Below are 17,850 nucleotides of genomic sequence, written 5' to 3'. Positions count from 1 at the left end.
CAAAGCGAATATTCGCGGCGAATATTCGCAGCGAATTATTCGCCAATCAAGCTCGTATTGGCTTACGGGACAGAGCACGCTTGCGCGACCGCCTTGCGTCTTGAGTGCGAATTTGCAGCGAATATTCGCTGCGATTTTCGGGAACTCTGTCGACAGCGAATTTATTCGCGGCGGACAATTTCGCCAAGGGAATTAGTAAAATCAAAATGGCGAAGACATTGAGCAGCTGATCGAGTTGGTCCGGAAATATCCAATCCTTTATGATTTCTCTGACAGTGACTACAAAACATAAGAAAGAAAGATAAGATATGGGATGAAATTGGCAGGGAAATTGTTGAAAATGGTATGAAGGTCGTCATAATAATATTATGTAGGTATCTTTGTCTAACCAAAGTATGTAAAGTTTTTTGACAGGATGAATACGCTATTATAAATAAATAACTTTAATCTAAGGTCCCGATATTTAAAAAATACATATTAATTTGCGTCATGCACAGCTTTGAATAACAGAAACTTTATAACTTTGATTGTTAGTGCACTGACAGTTCTAACTTATTGCGATCGTTTGACGTTTTGGTTTCGACTTTCGAGCAGTCATATCAATAATGTTATAATTAGGTATCATTTACAATACCTACTTCAATCATATTCGGTATCGGTCACGTAAATACCCATGTTATATTCGTTGATAATATTTTTTTAGGTTAGATAGGTACCTAGTCTTTAAGATTATTTTTTTGCATCTAACATTATGCAGCATAGCATTTCTATTGTAGCTAAAGATATAATATACATATAGGTAGATAAGTAGGTACTCCATGTCGTCATTGTGGTATTTTGTAAGGTTTTAGACCAAAAACCTTACATACTACTTACTATCGGGTTATTTACAGTAGGACATACCTAGGTTGTGTTTGTTTTTTGATCTCAAGAGACCTCAATCACAAAAACGATATTATGTACCTATATACCTACTAGGTATATATTTCCTTCACTATGTATAGGTATATTGAGCTAATAAACTGGTTTTGCCCAGTGCCGACCGCGAACCAAGATAATATCTACATGTTCCATGTACCTATCTAACATAACCAATGTTTTCTGTTTCACATTAATTTGTATACCTACAAACATTTTAAACTTAATTGAGATGTTCTTAAACTTCTGTTCATGTAATATTATGTAGGTAGGTATATCTTGGTCTGCATTAGGCAATAAGATTAATAATTTTATGTGCATGTAAATATAAAGGTCAGATACCTCCTCTAAGTACATAATATTATATTATCATCATGGATACCTACCTGAATGATGTTGGAGATATACTAATGCTTTGTGATGAATTTAATTTTCGCAAAGATCTTCAACCTTTCAACGTAGGTACAAAGCACCAGAAGAAATTAAAAATGAAACCCCCGGCATTAACAGGAATAAAATAATATTTCATCATAAACATCAGTCGGGGTCATTCCACTGCTAGATGAAAGCCTCTTCTAGCTCCTTCTACTATTTTCGGTCTCTAGTTCTTCGCTGCTACATACTTTTATTGTACTTCACGTGAACAAAGAGATCAACTAAGTGATGTGTCAATCAACAAAAGTGGCATTTGTGCACAATGTTAATGAATTTTCCAAAACATTAAGTGTGATAATATAATATACAAGGATGAATAAGGCGTGGGCGAGGGCCAAGGTCCATTTTATGATTCCTCTATTGATGTACCTATTTTTATTAAGAAAAATGTTTGCCGTAGAATGGGGTGAATACTGAATAGACCCTTTTTAAAATTTCTATTTTTCTGCTACACATTATTCGGACAAATATGAATGACTTAAAACCTGTTTCTATGGACATAATCATACTCTAAAATATTTTTAAACTACCATTTATTATCAAACAGCCAATTTTGTGTGATGTCTCTTTCTATCCAGCGTTGGGGTGATTATAGACATGGCGGGTGGATAGAATCGAATAATGGTAATTTCCTAATGTTAAAAATGTAATTAAGTACCTACTGTACATTACAAATTTATGTAGGTACATTTAAGTATGTAAATCAAAATCAAAAATATAAATTTAAATGTTATACAACACAGTATCATGTAAGTATTTAAAAAAACATATACTTACATAAACATCTATTTATCCAAGAATTATTTGATACTTGAATCTGTATTTTATATACCATATTCGATGGATGTATGTGGTGTATTTTGTAATATATTTGGTACGTATTTATTATTTAACTAAGCGTATTTAATTTGCTACGTGACCTGTAGCTCTTTTATAATCACAAATTATTGTTGAATGTTCCGAAAATGAGTTTATGTGCCGAAACAGCTGTCAAGGTAAATGACTCAGTTAAAGTAGAATTAACAAAAATAACTATATTTCAAAACCATTATAATCCATCTACCATATAAACACCATTTCAAGTAATAAAGAAATAAAAAGTCACCTAATTAAATAATATTGTACTAGAAAAAATATACTATCTATATACCCACTTAATTTTCATTTAAAGTTGTAAAACGCCCGGTTACTAAATAGAGGAAGGACAGAGTCTTCTGGCACGACCGAATCACATTGGAACGGTGTTATTGTCATTTGAAAGTAACAATACTGACACCTAAATGAGTCGCCTGCACTGCCAGAATCATCTGAACCCTGTCTACCTATCTATATACAATTTATTGTTATTTTTTTTCATATTTGTCCATTTTATTACAATATCGTGTTACTTTTAAAGCTCATTGTAATTCCAATAATTATATAAATATTTTTCTTGTATTCTGTGCAAAAATGATTATTAAAACTTTCTTAACCTAAACCAAGTATTTTTTATTGAATGATCCTGCAAAAATATTCAAGTACAGTTAAGTGACATATTTTGTTTCGGTGTATAAGCCATAAATAAATATACATAAATTATATTTAATATATACATGTATACTGTATGTATAGCCACGGTTGGTCTTGCACTTGTTGCTGTAGCTATGCGATCTGGTGTGGTCCATTATCCAAAAACACTCAATCACATCCCTGGTCAAACAGCGGGCAGCCGTGTAGTGAGTCTGGCTGGCCTATGGTGGCACTAGAATGATTTCAATATACACAGTCTGTTAATTTGAATATGTTTTCGACTGAAAGTTGTAAAAATATTAGAAATCAGGATTTAAATAATTAAAAAACTGTTTCATTAAATATCATATTCATACCTATGCAAAATTTTGATTCCTTTGAAGTACCTATACAAAATACGGATGAATATAAACCAAACAAAAATATTTGTTACTGGTACTGCCATAGTAAAGTAAAGTTTAACATACTTCCCTAATAAAACAAAATTCCCAATTCTTGTCGTTCTGTAGATGTTTCATTTCAGTTTTTACCAACGATCCACTAAATATGAATTGGTCATAAACACTCAAAGGAAATCTGGCACTCACTGCCAGAATGTCCATGTCAGATACCTGCATAAAAATAAATGTCATGTTATGATATTATACGTAATGAATATGAATGTATCAGAAACAACATAGATTTTATTACGAATTTCACAGTTACAGAAAATTTTCTGCGCTCATTTTTGAAAGTCTCCAAGTATGACGGGTATATTCGCACATGGGTGCAGTTAATGCACCCAATGATTTTCGGGAAACCTGCCCTTTCTTGAAGTCTGAAATTAAAAAATATTTTTACCGACACAAAATAATATTCCCGTTAAATTCTTATTGAGTAGGTAATTTACTTGTTGTGTCTATGCGCAGTTACTCTAGTTACATGACATGTACATTGTAATATTGTATAAATTGATCAGAGGGTATCAACACAACACTAAAGACTGTCAGCGCTGTATGGCGACTGTATGTAAGTATTACTAAGCACTGCTATTATAGCATCGGACACGTTTCCTATGCATCTGCTTACTGATGCCTGGCTCATTGCGCAGAAGACTTGGCCTACCCGTTTTTGGTACGCTCCCTCTGCGTAGAAACGCAAAATAGTCAAAACCTACAATTCAAATAACGGAGACATGTTATTTCAATAGCATATTACCTTCAAATCCTGTTAACCCTTCATGGTAAATGCTTATTTATAATATGTGCAGTTATGAAACTGAGTAAATCTATCTTACCTATGAGCCATGGCAATCTTGCCCTGTCATAAAGTAAGGTTATATTAAATGTCGATGTAATTTGTCGCACGCCATCTCATTATATCTTCAGCGTGTAATAAGCATTCAGAAGACGTGTACATTTTGTCAACACACAACTGTCACTTTGACATTCGTATATGTATTTAGTCTATGGCTGCATCCAATGCTGCCACCTTGTTTCAGATAATTAAAATACACTTTACGCAAAGTGGGTAAAAGTTGTAGCAATTCTGAAAGCGCTATAGTGTACGTGTATTTTTTATATTTAATTCATAAAAATTATAGAATAATTGGCGTAAAATATTAATAATATTTACAATTTTAAATCTGGCGCGTAAATAAAATTATTTAGTCTATGGCTGCGTCGCTGACGCTTTGGTGTGGGGCCAAACGCGAAATTCGCATCAAATCCAAGCGGTAGCGACAGCGATAGCGAGGGCGTTGCGAATTCGCTGCGAATATTCGCTTTGGTTTGGGGGAGGCTTTTAGACGTCAAATCACTGTCAAGTGTCAAAAATTGCGTAAAAACACTGCGTGGCTTTATTAAATTCTAACAGAGACGAAAATTAAGGATCTCAAAAAAATATAATAAAAATGTCTAATATAAATCGGGAACAGTTCTGGAAAGCCATAAAAATCTGGATAAAAAACTCGCACGTTGTTAATCGACGTTTAAGTGGGGTTATACAGATCTCCAACTTCAAAATCCCTTACTATGCAAACGCTTGCGAAGATCTTATTGAGAAATGTCATAATATGAGCTTTAGTTGTCTTACAAACTCTTCTGAATCTTTTATAATCGATGCCATGACTACCAAATCGCCTTTATTGCCTTTGACCGACGATGAGTTTGATGATGGGCTAAGTTTTCCAGACAGTCACAGCGAGCATACACATATTTATATTTCTCTCCAAAAGTTACTACCAAGAAGTCCTAGCTATAAAGAAACATGTAGAATAGCAATTTTAGATTTCCACAACGACAAAGCAATATTTGTAAATGTATCCGATAATGTTGGCGCAATAAATTTGGCTCCAGACTTCCCATACTATTTTAAGCTAGATGCTGAACAAATTGTTCTGGAAGTCCCCTCAGGTGAGTTTGTAATGAAATCATTGACCGATCCTCACAACAGTTGAATAATGTTTAATTCCACCAATGACGCCTGAAACAGACTTTTCTTGCTCTCGTCACTGGCAAAAAGTGTGCAGTCATTTTATTTGGTATTTAAATGTATGAGAATCACACTGAAATATGACCCTCGTATAACCTTGTTTTTATTGATTGGGTTCTGTCTATATTTGAAAATGGACTTGAATTGAAAAAGAAATGAAGAGACGTGAAGTTATAATATACAATCATGGATTGTATAAATGATAAAAAGAACTTTTTATATATGTTTTCAAATTTTCTGTTGAATTATTATGCTCAATATGCTCAAACTTGTACTTGATATGAAGTAAATAAAAAACAAACAAACAAATATAGAATACTGAAATGTCATTTTGATATCCATAGTAACGCATGTATATAATAATAATTTAGTTGCTAGGACCACCCACTTAGCAACCAATAATAGTGGATTGGATTACGAATTTCTTATGAAATAACTTTTCATACAAAACAGAATTAACTGAAAATGAATTCAATTCTACTTATAGATGGCTAAAAGTATTAAAAGAATGCATTGGCATCGTGTTCTGATATATTCCAAAAGTTTCAAATGTCTAGCTAGTCGGGAAGTTAGTTAAAAATCGATTGCAAGATTTGTACTGGACAAACAACCACCGGACAAACAAGAATACGAGCTAATAAAAACATTGTAAAAAATAATCTACTATCTATAAAAATATCTCAAATTATGTATGATTTAATGCCATATTGTCGTTGAAACTAGAAAAATGTGTAACTCCGTTTTAATCGAAAAGTGACTTTGAATGCCATCTTTTTTTTTTATTATTAAGCTACGAAGTCTTAATAACAAAAAAGGTGGCATTCAATGTCACTTTTTCATTAAAACGGAGTTACACATTTTAGTGGCTGTTGTTAATTTCTTACCCGTCTTGAAAATTATGTAATTTCAAAAAAATTGTAACATTGTTATAATATCATGAATGATTTAACTTTAAAACCATATATTTGTATACGAAACCATAATGTTTTTTGTCTGTAAAGTACCTAGTTTTTTTGGAGATACACAATTTTCTAGTTTCAACGACGATGTTATTTTAAATATTTTCTTCTGTATTAATATGCATTAAAGTTTGTCACGTAATCGAAATGCGAATTCAATATTGGTAGGTAGTATTTGTGGGCATTGAGCGGTCTTTGTATTTCTTGCATTTTATGATTTGACTGTCATTAAGTCACAAAGCAAACCTGGCTTCGAATTATTAGTCTATGGCTAGGCATGTTTGCATTTCTATTTTAGTAATCTGCTCTGCGGCTGTCACTAATGTTCATAATTTACTTGGGGTGACAATTACTCTGTTACTCCAGATTGGGGTTCAATAATAAAATTGCAGTTTGTGTTTTCTTTGAAATGTTAAAAGTACAGCCTTTGTATTTTATTGCAGTTGATGAAACGGAATCGTCTTTACAATGGTTGAAAGAGAAGTTACTTCCTCGTATTAAAAAATGGGCTCTTTCAGAATCGTCAAATAATGGTTTTGTAGAAGGTTCATTGAATTTGGTATGCCTTGATAAATACAACAATAAATATCAGGAGTTAAAAATAAAATATGGCCAGGAAATGGTGAAAGTGAGTTTTCATGATATCTATTATTTTATTAATTCTTAATCCATTTGTTTGTTGAATTTCAAAAAATTGATTTAATTGGAATATAAATTTCGCTAATTTATTTCTGTAATGCAAAATATTTTCATGTACCTATGCATTTCCTTTCCAGATATGGCCGGAGAATACAGACCCTTCTAAATTTGTATTTGAAGATGTAGCCATTGCTTCATATCTTCTTCTTCTCTGGGAAGAAGAGAGAATGTCAACTGACAATAAGAACATGCAATCTTTTATCGATTTGGGATGTGGGAATGGGTTATTGGTATATATTTTAGCAAGTGAAGGTCATCCTGGAAGAGGAGTCGATGTCCGGAAGAGAGGGATATGGGATCTATATCCAGATTTCGTAAAGCTAGAGGTTATATTTTATTATTATTTCATCTCATTTAGTGCTAACACCGCGACTGGTGCGTTTGGAGTACTTGGTCATTAGATATTATTAATGTGTTATTTAAATGTGATAATTAAAAGGTCAGCAGTGATTGTGTTAATGCTCACTTTTCATTATTCTTTAGTTTGTTGATTTTGCTAATGTAACAACTTTAACGTGAAAAACACAAGGTCCGACTAAGAAAATTTCTGTTCCTACGCACGACCAGAAATTCAGACCCCTCAAAAAATAAGAAAATCTGTTTACGGTGACCATATTATTTGTTTAGATAAATAATGGACATATCGTTTTTTTATATTCCTATTCTGATTTACAAACTTATGACTACCTACAAAATTCATATTTTAAGAAACGTTTTTGATCATTTTTATTATTTGCCCTCTATCTCCTAGGACCTTGGTCAAAATACGGTCATGGCAAGACATATTATTACAAACTATTCTATGTAAATCTTAATTTCAGGTGGAGCCTGTAACACCATCTGAAAAATGTTTGTATCAAGAAACAGATTGGTTAATTGGAAACCATTCCGATGAATTGACACCCTGGGTTCCAGTTCTAGCTGCAAGAAGTTCCTACAACTCTAGATTCTTTCTTCTTCCGTGTTGTGCATTCGATTTTAATGGCAAGAAATATCAGAGAAAGGATTCGTCTAAAAGTCAATACAATGAATATTTAGAATATGTCAAACTTATTTGTGATACTTGCGGAATAAAGACCCAAACCGATAGATTGAAAATTCCGAGCACTAAAAGAATTTGCTTGGTGGGAACCGATAGACTTTATTCTAAAGATAGTCATGATTTGCACTGCAATGAAATACAAAAATTCATTGATAATAGATGTATGAATAATAATTCTAGCAATATTATAAATAAATTTACTGATTCTACGATTGATAAAGATAATAAATGGGTGGCCAATTTTATTCCTAGAGAAGGTATAGAAAAAGTACGCAATTGCACTAAAATTGAAAAAACTGTTGTCAACGAAATAGTGTCTATTGTAACTGCAAACCTTCTCAAAGAAAAAAACTATTCAACCGATAAATGGAATTCAGGGGGTTGCATCCCTCTCGGTGATATTGTTAAATTTGTATCGTCGGAGAAATTGAAATTGTTAAAAAATGAATGTGGAGGCTTACAAACTCTACTCCGGAATAATCATCACATTTTCGAAGTAGTTTCCGGTAAAGTGAAACTTCGGTATCCAAGGACAAAAGCGGAAGTGCTCAAACACTTTTCAAAAATGAAAAATGAGAAGAAAAAGAAGATAAATAATTTATCATTTAATCACCGGCCATGTTGGTTTCATTTAAATCATCCAGATGGCTGCCCTTTAACATCTGAAAATTGTAGTTTTCTTCATGCATAATAAAAGTATTTAAAAAGTGTTTAAACTGTTTTTCTAATCCCAATTACAATCTCTTCAAATGAAAAAAAAAAACAAAAAAATTTGAATTGAATAGCTACTTTAGAAGTGCCACCATTGGTATTATTTTTCACAACACTGCAAATAGGTACTACTAGTTTTAGATATAACTGTGCTGGCAATTAAATTTTGTTTTACAATTAAAATGAAAATGGATTATGTGTGTACCTAATCTTGTTAGTGATTCACCAATGCTCTAAAAAATATGTCATTGACAGACAAAAACGCATTTGAACTTTTTAACAGAATATTAACATATTATGGCTATGTGATGAAGACTATTTTATTGAACATTATGAGCCATGGACGGTAATATTTCAATTTTCAAAAAATCAAATAGCCACCTCAGTTCCTCGAATCTTGGAATAGAACTGTATACATCCTCATTTCATATTGAATTTGTACATGTCCATCTTATTTATATAATTGAACTGCCTTTCTGAATATCCAATAAAATAGCCACCACACAGTTCCTCAAATTTTGGGATAAAACTTACTATATCCATCCTCATTTCATATTGAGACATTGAGTTTGTGCTGTCCATCGTATTTCTAGAATTGAACTGCCTTTCTGACTATCTTGCAGTGCCCTAAGATGCCAAAGCACATAAGTACTATGAAAACTTTTGATATACCTACCTATTAAAAATGAAAAAAATATCCTTACTAGAAGGAAAAAAACTTAAATTTAAAAATTGTGAACACAAAACGTCGCTGTAGGTTTGGTTTGTCGAGTAGACCAAATGTTCAGGAGACGAAAAACAAATTTCATAACTATATTTAAATACATGGAGATATTTAAATTGTTGTTTTTACAGCATATGATTGATGTATTCATTACCATTACAAAATAATTTAAAGAAAAGGATGGTTCTGGTCCATTTAGATACAAAAATTCTGCATTAAAAGGTCGATTTCGACAAAAACGAATATCGACAAACCAATCCTATAGCGACGAAAAGTTGAACAATAAATCCAATTGGTGTTGATTCTAATCGGATGCAATTAGAATCAAACAAGACCCTGCGTCGACGCACGTCCACTGCAATGCGGTGTGTCTGCAGCCATATATTAGTTGTTCATGACCGTTGACAAGAAAATATAAAAATAAATAATTGCTCAAAAAGCTTTTACAGTAATTTTATTGAGATAGAGTAAAGTTTAGGTAGGTAATTTTTAATTTTTCAGTTTCTCAAGTAGACGACCGTAAAATGTTACGCTATTTAGCCCATGTTTTTCGTCTGGCAACATTTCAAATCTTGGTGTGCCGAAGTGTGGTTAGTTGTCAAATTCTGTCTTTCTTTCCCTCAAAAATGGCGAATCGTGGTGCAACTGCGGCTCGTAGAGCTCCAGAAGCTGACTCCACGGTCTCATACGTTCAAGCCGATGGACTGGTAAGTGTTTCAAGTATTTACACGTTTTAACATCTTTGAAAAATTCACGTAAAACAGCCATAGCGACGTAGAAAGTTCAGCCACTGAATTGTCCGATGACGTTTGAGTTTTGCCGAAGCGTCTAACTTTAAATTGACACTAGTCATTGTAATAATGTATCTTGATTGTGTTGGTTAAATATTAGAGTGTTTAAATTATGTATATTATTATCTTTTCAGGCTGTTATGAAAATTGTGAAGCACTGTCATGAAGAATCATGCAGCAATATGGAGGTCGCGCAGGGAGCTCTTTTGGGGCTTGTCGTAAAAGACCGTTTGGAAATTACCAACTGTTTTCCATTCCCCAAGCATAGTGATGAGAATTTGGACGAAGAGGAATATCAGTTGGACATGATGAGGCGACTGAGACGCGTTAATGTGGACCATTTCCATGTTGGATGGTATGTTACACTTTTCTAAGAAAATCGGCTGCTTTATGTACCTTCTAAAGGTTGCACAATAGCTATCTTATCTTACAAGTTCAGTGATGGGATTTAGTTGGGATGTACATACTGATGATCCTGAATGCAGCGTTCTTTCTAAAAAAACTGTATATCCACTGTAAAAAGTTCTTGCGTGGTAATACAAATAGACATTTAAAAAGTCAGCATTGAGATGGTATAGAGTTGATGAAAACTTTATGTTTATAAAATAAAGGTAATTTTAAAAAAGTGTACCAATCGAACACGTTGAAAATACCTTCATTTATTTGCCAATAATTTGCAAGATGTATAAAAAGACAAATCTGTCACTACACGGTATTATTATTTAGTTGTAAAGTTTGTGTAAAATTGTTTATAACTGCATTCAAGCAAGTAATCACAATAAACATAAAAAAATGGCACCCAATTTGCGTGTAAGAAAAGGAGAATGGCAATTGAGGGATGTTAATATTTACAGAGTTTACCAAATTACTTATGGGAAATAATTTCAAATGGCAACAGAAATAATAACATATAAGACTCCTTGTATTTATAGTCCAAATTCTTTGGTACCAATTTAGTTCAATTCAATTGTTTTGTTTAGGTTTTTACTTAACTTGATTGAGCTATTGTGGTAATCAATTTTTCATGTGAGTTTCATGTCTTTAGGAACTCCAATCTGGATTTTAGAGGCTGTGTTATTATAGGTTCGTTTCTTTCAACCTGAACGAAACAAATCAAATTAAACCATAGACAATATACATAGAAATTGTATGATTAGAAAGTTGACCGGAAATGGTTTGAGATTTGACGTTTGGTTCAGTGTATTATTGAAAATTAAACCGTTCTCGGACCATCAGAAATGGTTTGACATGAAACGTCAAACCAATTCGGACGATCCATAGACTAATGGCAATCTGTCGAAGTGTTGATAAGCATTATTCGGCATTTATATATCGTGAGGTGTTCATAATAATATTTTAGACATTTACACCATAGGAATTCACTTGAATTATGTATATTATAGATTAATAATCAATACATATTATTCATAAGTAACCATACGCGAACATGACGCCGCTTTTGGTCTTATTATCTCAAAAACCAGCACATATTTTCTATGCAAAGAGTTCGATTTAATATCATTACTATAATAATTATTATGTCAGACCAAGAATTTATTTTCATTTTGCAAACTGTGTTAAATCAACCCGGAATGATCTTTATATTACCTAACGAATTTTATCAATTTAATATGTTCGATTGTCCTCTAAGTCACAATATCATACTGTCGACATGAACAAGTGGTCAATTATTATGAAAAGCTTTAATCAAAAGTAATTTTTAAAAACTCTTAATACCTATAAATCTTTTAAATTAACTAAATGGCTACCTATTGATGAGGCATTCTTTATATTTTGTACATTTAAAATGAATGAATACGACAGTTTGTTAAATTTGTATTATTGTAGACCACGATAGGAGGTTAGAATTTCATAACAAGTTGACGTTTCAATAAATATGTTTCTGTTTTAGAGACTGATATGTTATGAATTAATTTTAAGTACTGGCAACACTAATTAGTTGTCAGAAAAGCGTTTCCGTGGACATTCTACCAAACGGTTCCAAATCAAATAAATCAAACGGTGCCATTTGATTCGTTCAATGCAGGTTCAATGATACGAACTTTATAATACTTACTATTCAAATTATCATTTTTCAGGTATCAGAGTGCTGATGTTGGTAACTTCTTAGGATTACCCTTGTTGGAATCTCAGTACCATTACCAAACGTCAATTGATGAGAGTGTGGTGGTCATCTACGACACCAAGAAATCAGCGAGAGGCTTTTTAACATTAAAAGCTTATCGTCTCACGCCACAGGTAAATAGATCTATCGTTTACTCTTATTTAATGTAACATTCTCCTTAGGTTAGCTTATAACAAACGACAGTTAACTATTCGTCATGATTTCGTTTCGAAGGTGTGTTGTGGTAATTGATAACAGGCATTTAATTTACACTCGAATCCCTCAAGAGGCATTTATTTTTTTATTATATTGCACCATCGCAACTAAACTGCCACAATCCAAAAAACGTCAAACAGAGAAAATCAGCTTTGAAGTTTTACCTTTCGCATTTTTGTACTGTGTTTTTGAAATATGTTTAGATATTGAATGAAGTTTTGACTTGAATTTGATGACTTAGAGATATGAAATTTTCGTTACATATACTATGAACAATAGACAATGAAACTTAGTAATTAACTCAAAACACGTAAATTTGGACTTGTGGCGGTTTAGTTGCGAGGGTGCGATATGATAATTATAATACATGATCATGAAAGGGCTCGAGGTTACAACATGTCTCTAGTTTCAAAAATACAACTGGCATAGTTTCATTTTAAATCATCTGTCTGTTAACACGGTAAGGTTGCGTTTTCTGTTAGTTGATCACTTTCGCTTCGTCCTTTTCACTCAGGTGTAAGGCACCATAAAAAGTTATGAATATTCTAACAAAAACCTAAGTTTTGTGTCAATTAATCACAATCACAATATTATATCGGTTCTCACATCTTACCAATGTATTATTACAAATGTAACAATACCCACATACAATGCGGTGGCGAAGGCTGTTAGGATATGACATAAATAGTGCACACTAAACTTTGTCAGTATTTATTTTCATTAAACTAAGACTAGAACTTGCTGTTGGAACTAGGAAGTTTGAACTAAGTGTTGGTTAGTTTTTAAAACTCAATTAAACCCTGCTTAACCAAGCCATGATAGATAATAAATAGTCAAAAATATTTGTCTATCTAAAAAATATCCAAAAGTATGCCATTAAATCATACATAATTTTAGATGTTTTATAGAAGTTTTAAAAAACTAACCATCTGCAATTTGTACTCTTAATTCAATGAAAACAATTAAGTATGACACTATTTTTGTCAGATCTTAACAGCCTACCTCCACCATTTGCCACTGATATAATGAGACTACAGATATTAAAGTGAGTTATTATGTTGATTAAATGAACTTTATATACTGTTTCAGTGTAAGGAGATATCATAAAATATAAATCTGGGCAGTGCGGGAGTGTGTGATTTTTGTTTGCTTTGAGTAATGGCTCGTAAACTCCTTGCGTATTCCACACTTTGCCGCACCGCCTTATACAAGCTCTTTCACAAACCACAGTATGGTTTCTGTGTAGAGTAATTATTTTAACTACATTGTCTGGTTTCCATGTTCAAAATATTTTTGTACCTGCAGGCAATCACAATGTACAAAGAAGGAGAGTTCACTCCGGAGGCGTTGAGAAACTTGAAGATTGGCTTTGAGACATTATTTGTTGAAGTCCCAATTGTCATAAAGAACTCTCCGCTGACCAACATAATGATGTCGGAATTGGCTGAGATGGTCCCTGAAGAGGATGGATGCAGATTTTTAGATTTGGGCACTGCCTCCGTTTTAGAAGGTAATGTAAATTTAATTTTTAACTACAATAATTTAGAATGGATTTATGTAATACTGCGGACCAGTTAATTACTGTTTAATTACCACATTTAATTCTCATGCTAATAGTATCTAATGCCGACACGGCAGCCGTGTTGTCAACACTGTGTGAGTTAATAGATCAAGCATTGTATTCAAGAACTGCGTACTGCTGGTGATACTGTAAAATTATCTTGGTCTTTATAATGGTGAAATAGCTATCAACTATAAAACAATGTTAAATTTGTAGATTTTAATAATATTATTTATATTATACTTAGTATCGATAAAGTGAAATTAAATCAACTATGTAAATGGTTTTTCAAATAAACAAATATTTCAAATCATTTAATAGATTTGAATGTTATCAAAAATGTTGGTCTTCATAGAGATGGAGCCTAATTGAAGCAAAAAAGGATTTTTGGTCTACTGATTAAGTTAGCTACAAATAACTACGCATTCCAAGTTCGTTTGAAGAACCTTCACACTACTATTATGGCATTCCACTATAGATTCAGATTCAATCAATTAGTTAAATTATATACATGATTTTATGTATAAATATTGCTAAAACAAACCTTGAATTCTTGAATTTTTAAGATTGTATAGTGTATAATGAAATTTGAATTCAATTTGACATTTCATACGCCCATATGAAAGCAGACATTTTAAAATAATATTTAGCTACATATAACACCCGTGGAAAGATACTCCCTTATCAATTTTATGTAGACAGCGAAAAGCAATACATTGACCACTATTTTTACGATGGTAAATCAAGTAAAACACCGATATAAATGCGTGCATAGGTTATGTAAACAAAGAATGCGAACCACCATTTTGTTTTTGGAGCTTCCAATAGAAGGAAATAATGCGCTTGTTAGCTATTCAACCACACATGTAAGATCGTTCGATTCGAAAATCAGACTGCCATCAAAATTCCTACTATGGAATGCGTATAAAGCCGCATTCAGACCAAGCTTTCGATTGTTTGTTCTACCCCCACTCCAGCGAAATTCTTATGCTCGCTCAACAAAAAGCGTTTACGTCAAGAGAATTTTGCTGGAGTGGGTGAAGAACAAACATTCACTTGCTTGGTCTAAATGCGGCTTAAGACTCCTAACTAGAATTCAAATTCTTTGCATATTAGACATAATATTATATTTATTACATTTTTGTATAATATATGAACACCCATTTTTTTCTCCTATTAATGTTAAAATGAGCTTGTGGAGATAACATGTTGTATACAAAATCCTATACAGTGTGTGGCTGCATTTATGCTATCGCTCGTGCGAGGCGCTATCCTCAGATTTGCTTTCACAACTTGTCATTTTTATTTTACTTGTCTACATAGGTACTTAGATTTTGAATTTGATTGTGAATTTTTTCCAGGTCAACTCCGCAGCTTGATGGACCGTGTGGACGAGCTGAACCAGGAAGCCATAAAATTCAACCGTTACCAACAGATGGTGATCAGGCAGCAGCAGGACAAGCACCGTGCCATGCAGAAGCGGGCGCAGGAGAACGCGGCGCGTGCCGCCAAAGACGAGCCGCCACTGCCTGATGAAGATCTCAATAAGCTCTTCCGTCCCCTCCCGGTGCCTGCCCGCCTCAACCCCATGATTGTCGCCGGCCAGATCAACACGTACAGCCAGCATATCTCGCAGTTCTGCTCCCAGAGCCTCGCCAAGCTGTACATTACTCAGGCGCTGCAATCGGCCAAGGAATCCAAGCAGGGCACGTAGAGTGGAAATCTCACATTTGCCGGTCGGATACGAGTCATGTCTTCGAAGTTATTTAACATTGATTTGTATAAAATATCTGACGCTACAGATTCAAGATCAAGTATTATTTTGTGATGTGTAAGCAGTAAGCAGTGGCCGAAAACTGTTCAATGTTTATGAGACGTTTGAATTTTTCCATTGTTAAAACAACTTCGAAGATATCATTTAAATTAATTACTACTCTGAACTTCAAGTGAATGTGTCTATTTTGTAAATACATTATAGATTCTCATTTTTAAAAATGGTGTTTTATTTCCATATACTTCTTCCTGTGCCATCATCACCATGGAGGTATAAAAGAGTAAGAGTGACAAGCAATTGACTTTCTCATACCAACGCAAGAAACAAGCTTGTGAATTGCCGACAATATCTAACAATCCCGGGCCATCAATGCATAATGATATAACAATGTTTAAATTTACTATGAAATCAAAGTGTGTGTTTAATATACAGTTATTATAATTACTTCACTTCATTGCGGCCCTGATTTGATCCAGTATGGTCAACAGAATGATAAACAGATCAACTTTAAATAAGCTGTATGCAGCCAAAATCATTTTAAATGTTATTTGAAAATGTATATAATATAATTAAACTATAATTTCCTTTACTCTTTTCATAATATCATTTTGACACTAATACAAGTGACCATTTGTGGGCTCTTAAAACAAAAGCGGAAATTTCCATTTTGTAAAATGTTGGCAAGTCAATAACAATGTTCTCTTTGTCTCTGTCTCTATAGGTATGATTTAAAAAAAATATTATATAATGTTATATATTATAAGTATACATACTTTTATCAGAAATTATTTTGCTCAAATTACATTGGCAGATTCCGTCTGGCCCGATCGTCTGCCACGATTGCGAAAATCTATTATTTATGGTTAAAAATCACTTTACTGGAATTATGAACGATCGTGAGCAAATTGGAACAATTTCTATTTCACGGGCACGATTCACCTACCAAAGATTGCCGAGCACGTGCGATAGTATCCAAAGTAATCGCCAGCTTTGCGAGTCGTGTCACCATGGATGGCTATTGGCGCAATTCTGGATTCGGTAGTCAAATGTCACACATCTCTTTACACTTTCAAATACCATCAAATAGCTATCTTAGAGATGGCTAAAAATTGAACAGTGTGGACTAGCACCGAAGACTCACGCCTCGTTGAATTAATACACTTAATTAGGCTTAGTTCTTTAATAAGGTTATTTGTAACACCATGCCGATTGCGCTGTTCTTCACAAAGCCAACTATTGACCCAGTATTTTCATTTACGGCGAGTCCTTATCCGCCTGAGCTAGTTGAAATATAGCCATCTATCAATCTTAACTGATTCGCTTGGAGATTCTTGCTCGCCAAAATTAATAATAATAAGTTTTGTTTCTAAGTCCCTCATTTTAACTTAATATATACTTTTTATGTCATGATCATTCCACAACTGAGCATCAAAATTTACGCTTGGTCAACTGCTATAATATTTTTGGAAAAGGGTTCTTAGCAGTTTCGTATACTTAAGATATTGCCCCTGAGATATCTATAAGAGGTTGGCCACCATTCGTTCGATCAGCCATCATGATTACTAGAGACATAATAGTTAGTCAAGGTAATTTCCCATTGCTTGAAGTCATTGTGACAATGCTATTACATAGTTATCTAAATATAAACTGCTAAAGTCTAATTTATATGTGACAGTTATATTGAACACACTACATAATATAATCATTGTTCCAATAGTAAAACTCACTAAAAGCTTTACATTATCGTTATCTCTGTTAATTTTTCAAATTCTACACCCAGCTTAATAATATTCTATTAGGTGTTCACTTGCGCTCGTGAAATATCATAGTATTAAATAATGGGCATACACCTTATAAGTGCATCTGCGGATGCTTAACAACATGTTAACAGTAAACAGGATAAAATAGGGCTGC

The 17,850-nt window shown here is 33.2% G+C and overlaps 3 protein-coding genes across 7 annotated transcripts; 2 read left to right on the top strand and 1 right to left on the bottom strand.

Moving 5' to 3' along the window:
* Positions 1-2,826: 2,826 nt before the first annotated feature.
* Positions 2,827-4,300, bottom strand: LOC147078210 (uncharacterized). Of its 5 annotated transcripts, XM_085960568.1 has the most exons (4): positions 4,139-4,300; positions 3,568-3,679; positions 3,330-3,473; positions 2,827-3,094 (listed from the first exon to the last, which is right to left on the bottom strand). In XM_085960568.1, exons 1-4 carry the CDS (start codon positions 4,147-4,149, stop codon positions 3,047-3,049), a joined length of 315 nt encoding a protein of 104 aa, XP_085816694.1. In that variant the 5' UTR covers positions 4,150-4,300; the 3' UTR covers positions 2,827-3,046. The 5 variants fall into 5 exon arrangements, 1 of the variants encoding a protein (XP_085816694.1); XR_015072214.1 differs by lacking the exon at positions 3,568-3,679 and having other exon boundaries at positions 2,828-3,094; positions 4,139-4,286; XR_015072215.1 differs by lacking the exon at positions 3,568-3,679 and having other exon boundaries at positions 2,834-3,094; positions 3,219-3,473; positions 4,139-4,286.
* A 358-nt stretch (positions 4,301-4,658) lies between these two features.
* Positions 4,659-8,745, top strand: LOC147078209 (putative tRNA (uracil-O(2)-)-methyltransferase). Its single transcript, XM_085960567.1, has 4 exons — positions 4,659-5,255; positions 6,737-6,921; positions 7,070-7,318; positions 7,814-8,745. The coding sequence occupies exons 1-4, from the start codon at positions 4,754-4,756 to the stop codon at positions 8,723-8,725; spliced, it is 1,848 nt and encodes a 615-aa protein (XP_085816693.1). The 5' UTR covers positions 4,659-4,753; the 3' UTR covers positions 8,726-8,745.
* Positions 8,746-10,031: 1,286 nt separating this feature from the next.
* LOC147078208 (eukaryotic translation initiation factor 3 subunit H) lies at positions 10,032-16,157 on the top strand. The gene is made up of 5 exons (XM_085960566.1): positions 10,032-10,176; positions 10,395-10,615; positions 12,360-12,519; positions 13,907-14,111; positions 15,524-16,157. Exons 1-5 carry the CDS (start codon positions 10,096-10,098, stop codon positions 15,874-15,876), a joined length of 1,020 nt encoding a protein of 339 aa, XP_085816692.1. The 5' UTR covers positions 10,032-10,095; the 3' UTR covers positions 15,877-16,157.
* Positions 16,158-17,850: the final 1,693 nt, after the last annotated feature.

This window comes from Rhyacophila brunnea, unplaced genomic scaffold (genome assembly GCF_057557595.1).
Source record: "Rhyacophila brunnea isolate RB1 unplaced genomic scaffold, BYU_Rbru_1.0 scaffold_118, whole genome shotgun sequence".
Classification (NCBI taxonomy): domain Eukaryota; kingdom Metazoa; phylum Arthropoda; class Insecta; order Trichoptera; family Rhyacophilidae; genus Rhyacophila; species Rhyacophila brunnea.
This window is presented reverse-complemented; position numbering and strand designations above follow the sequence as displayed.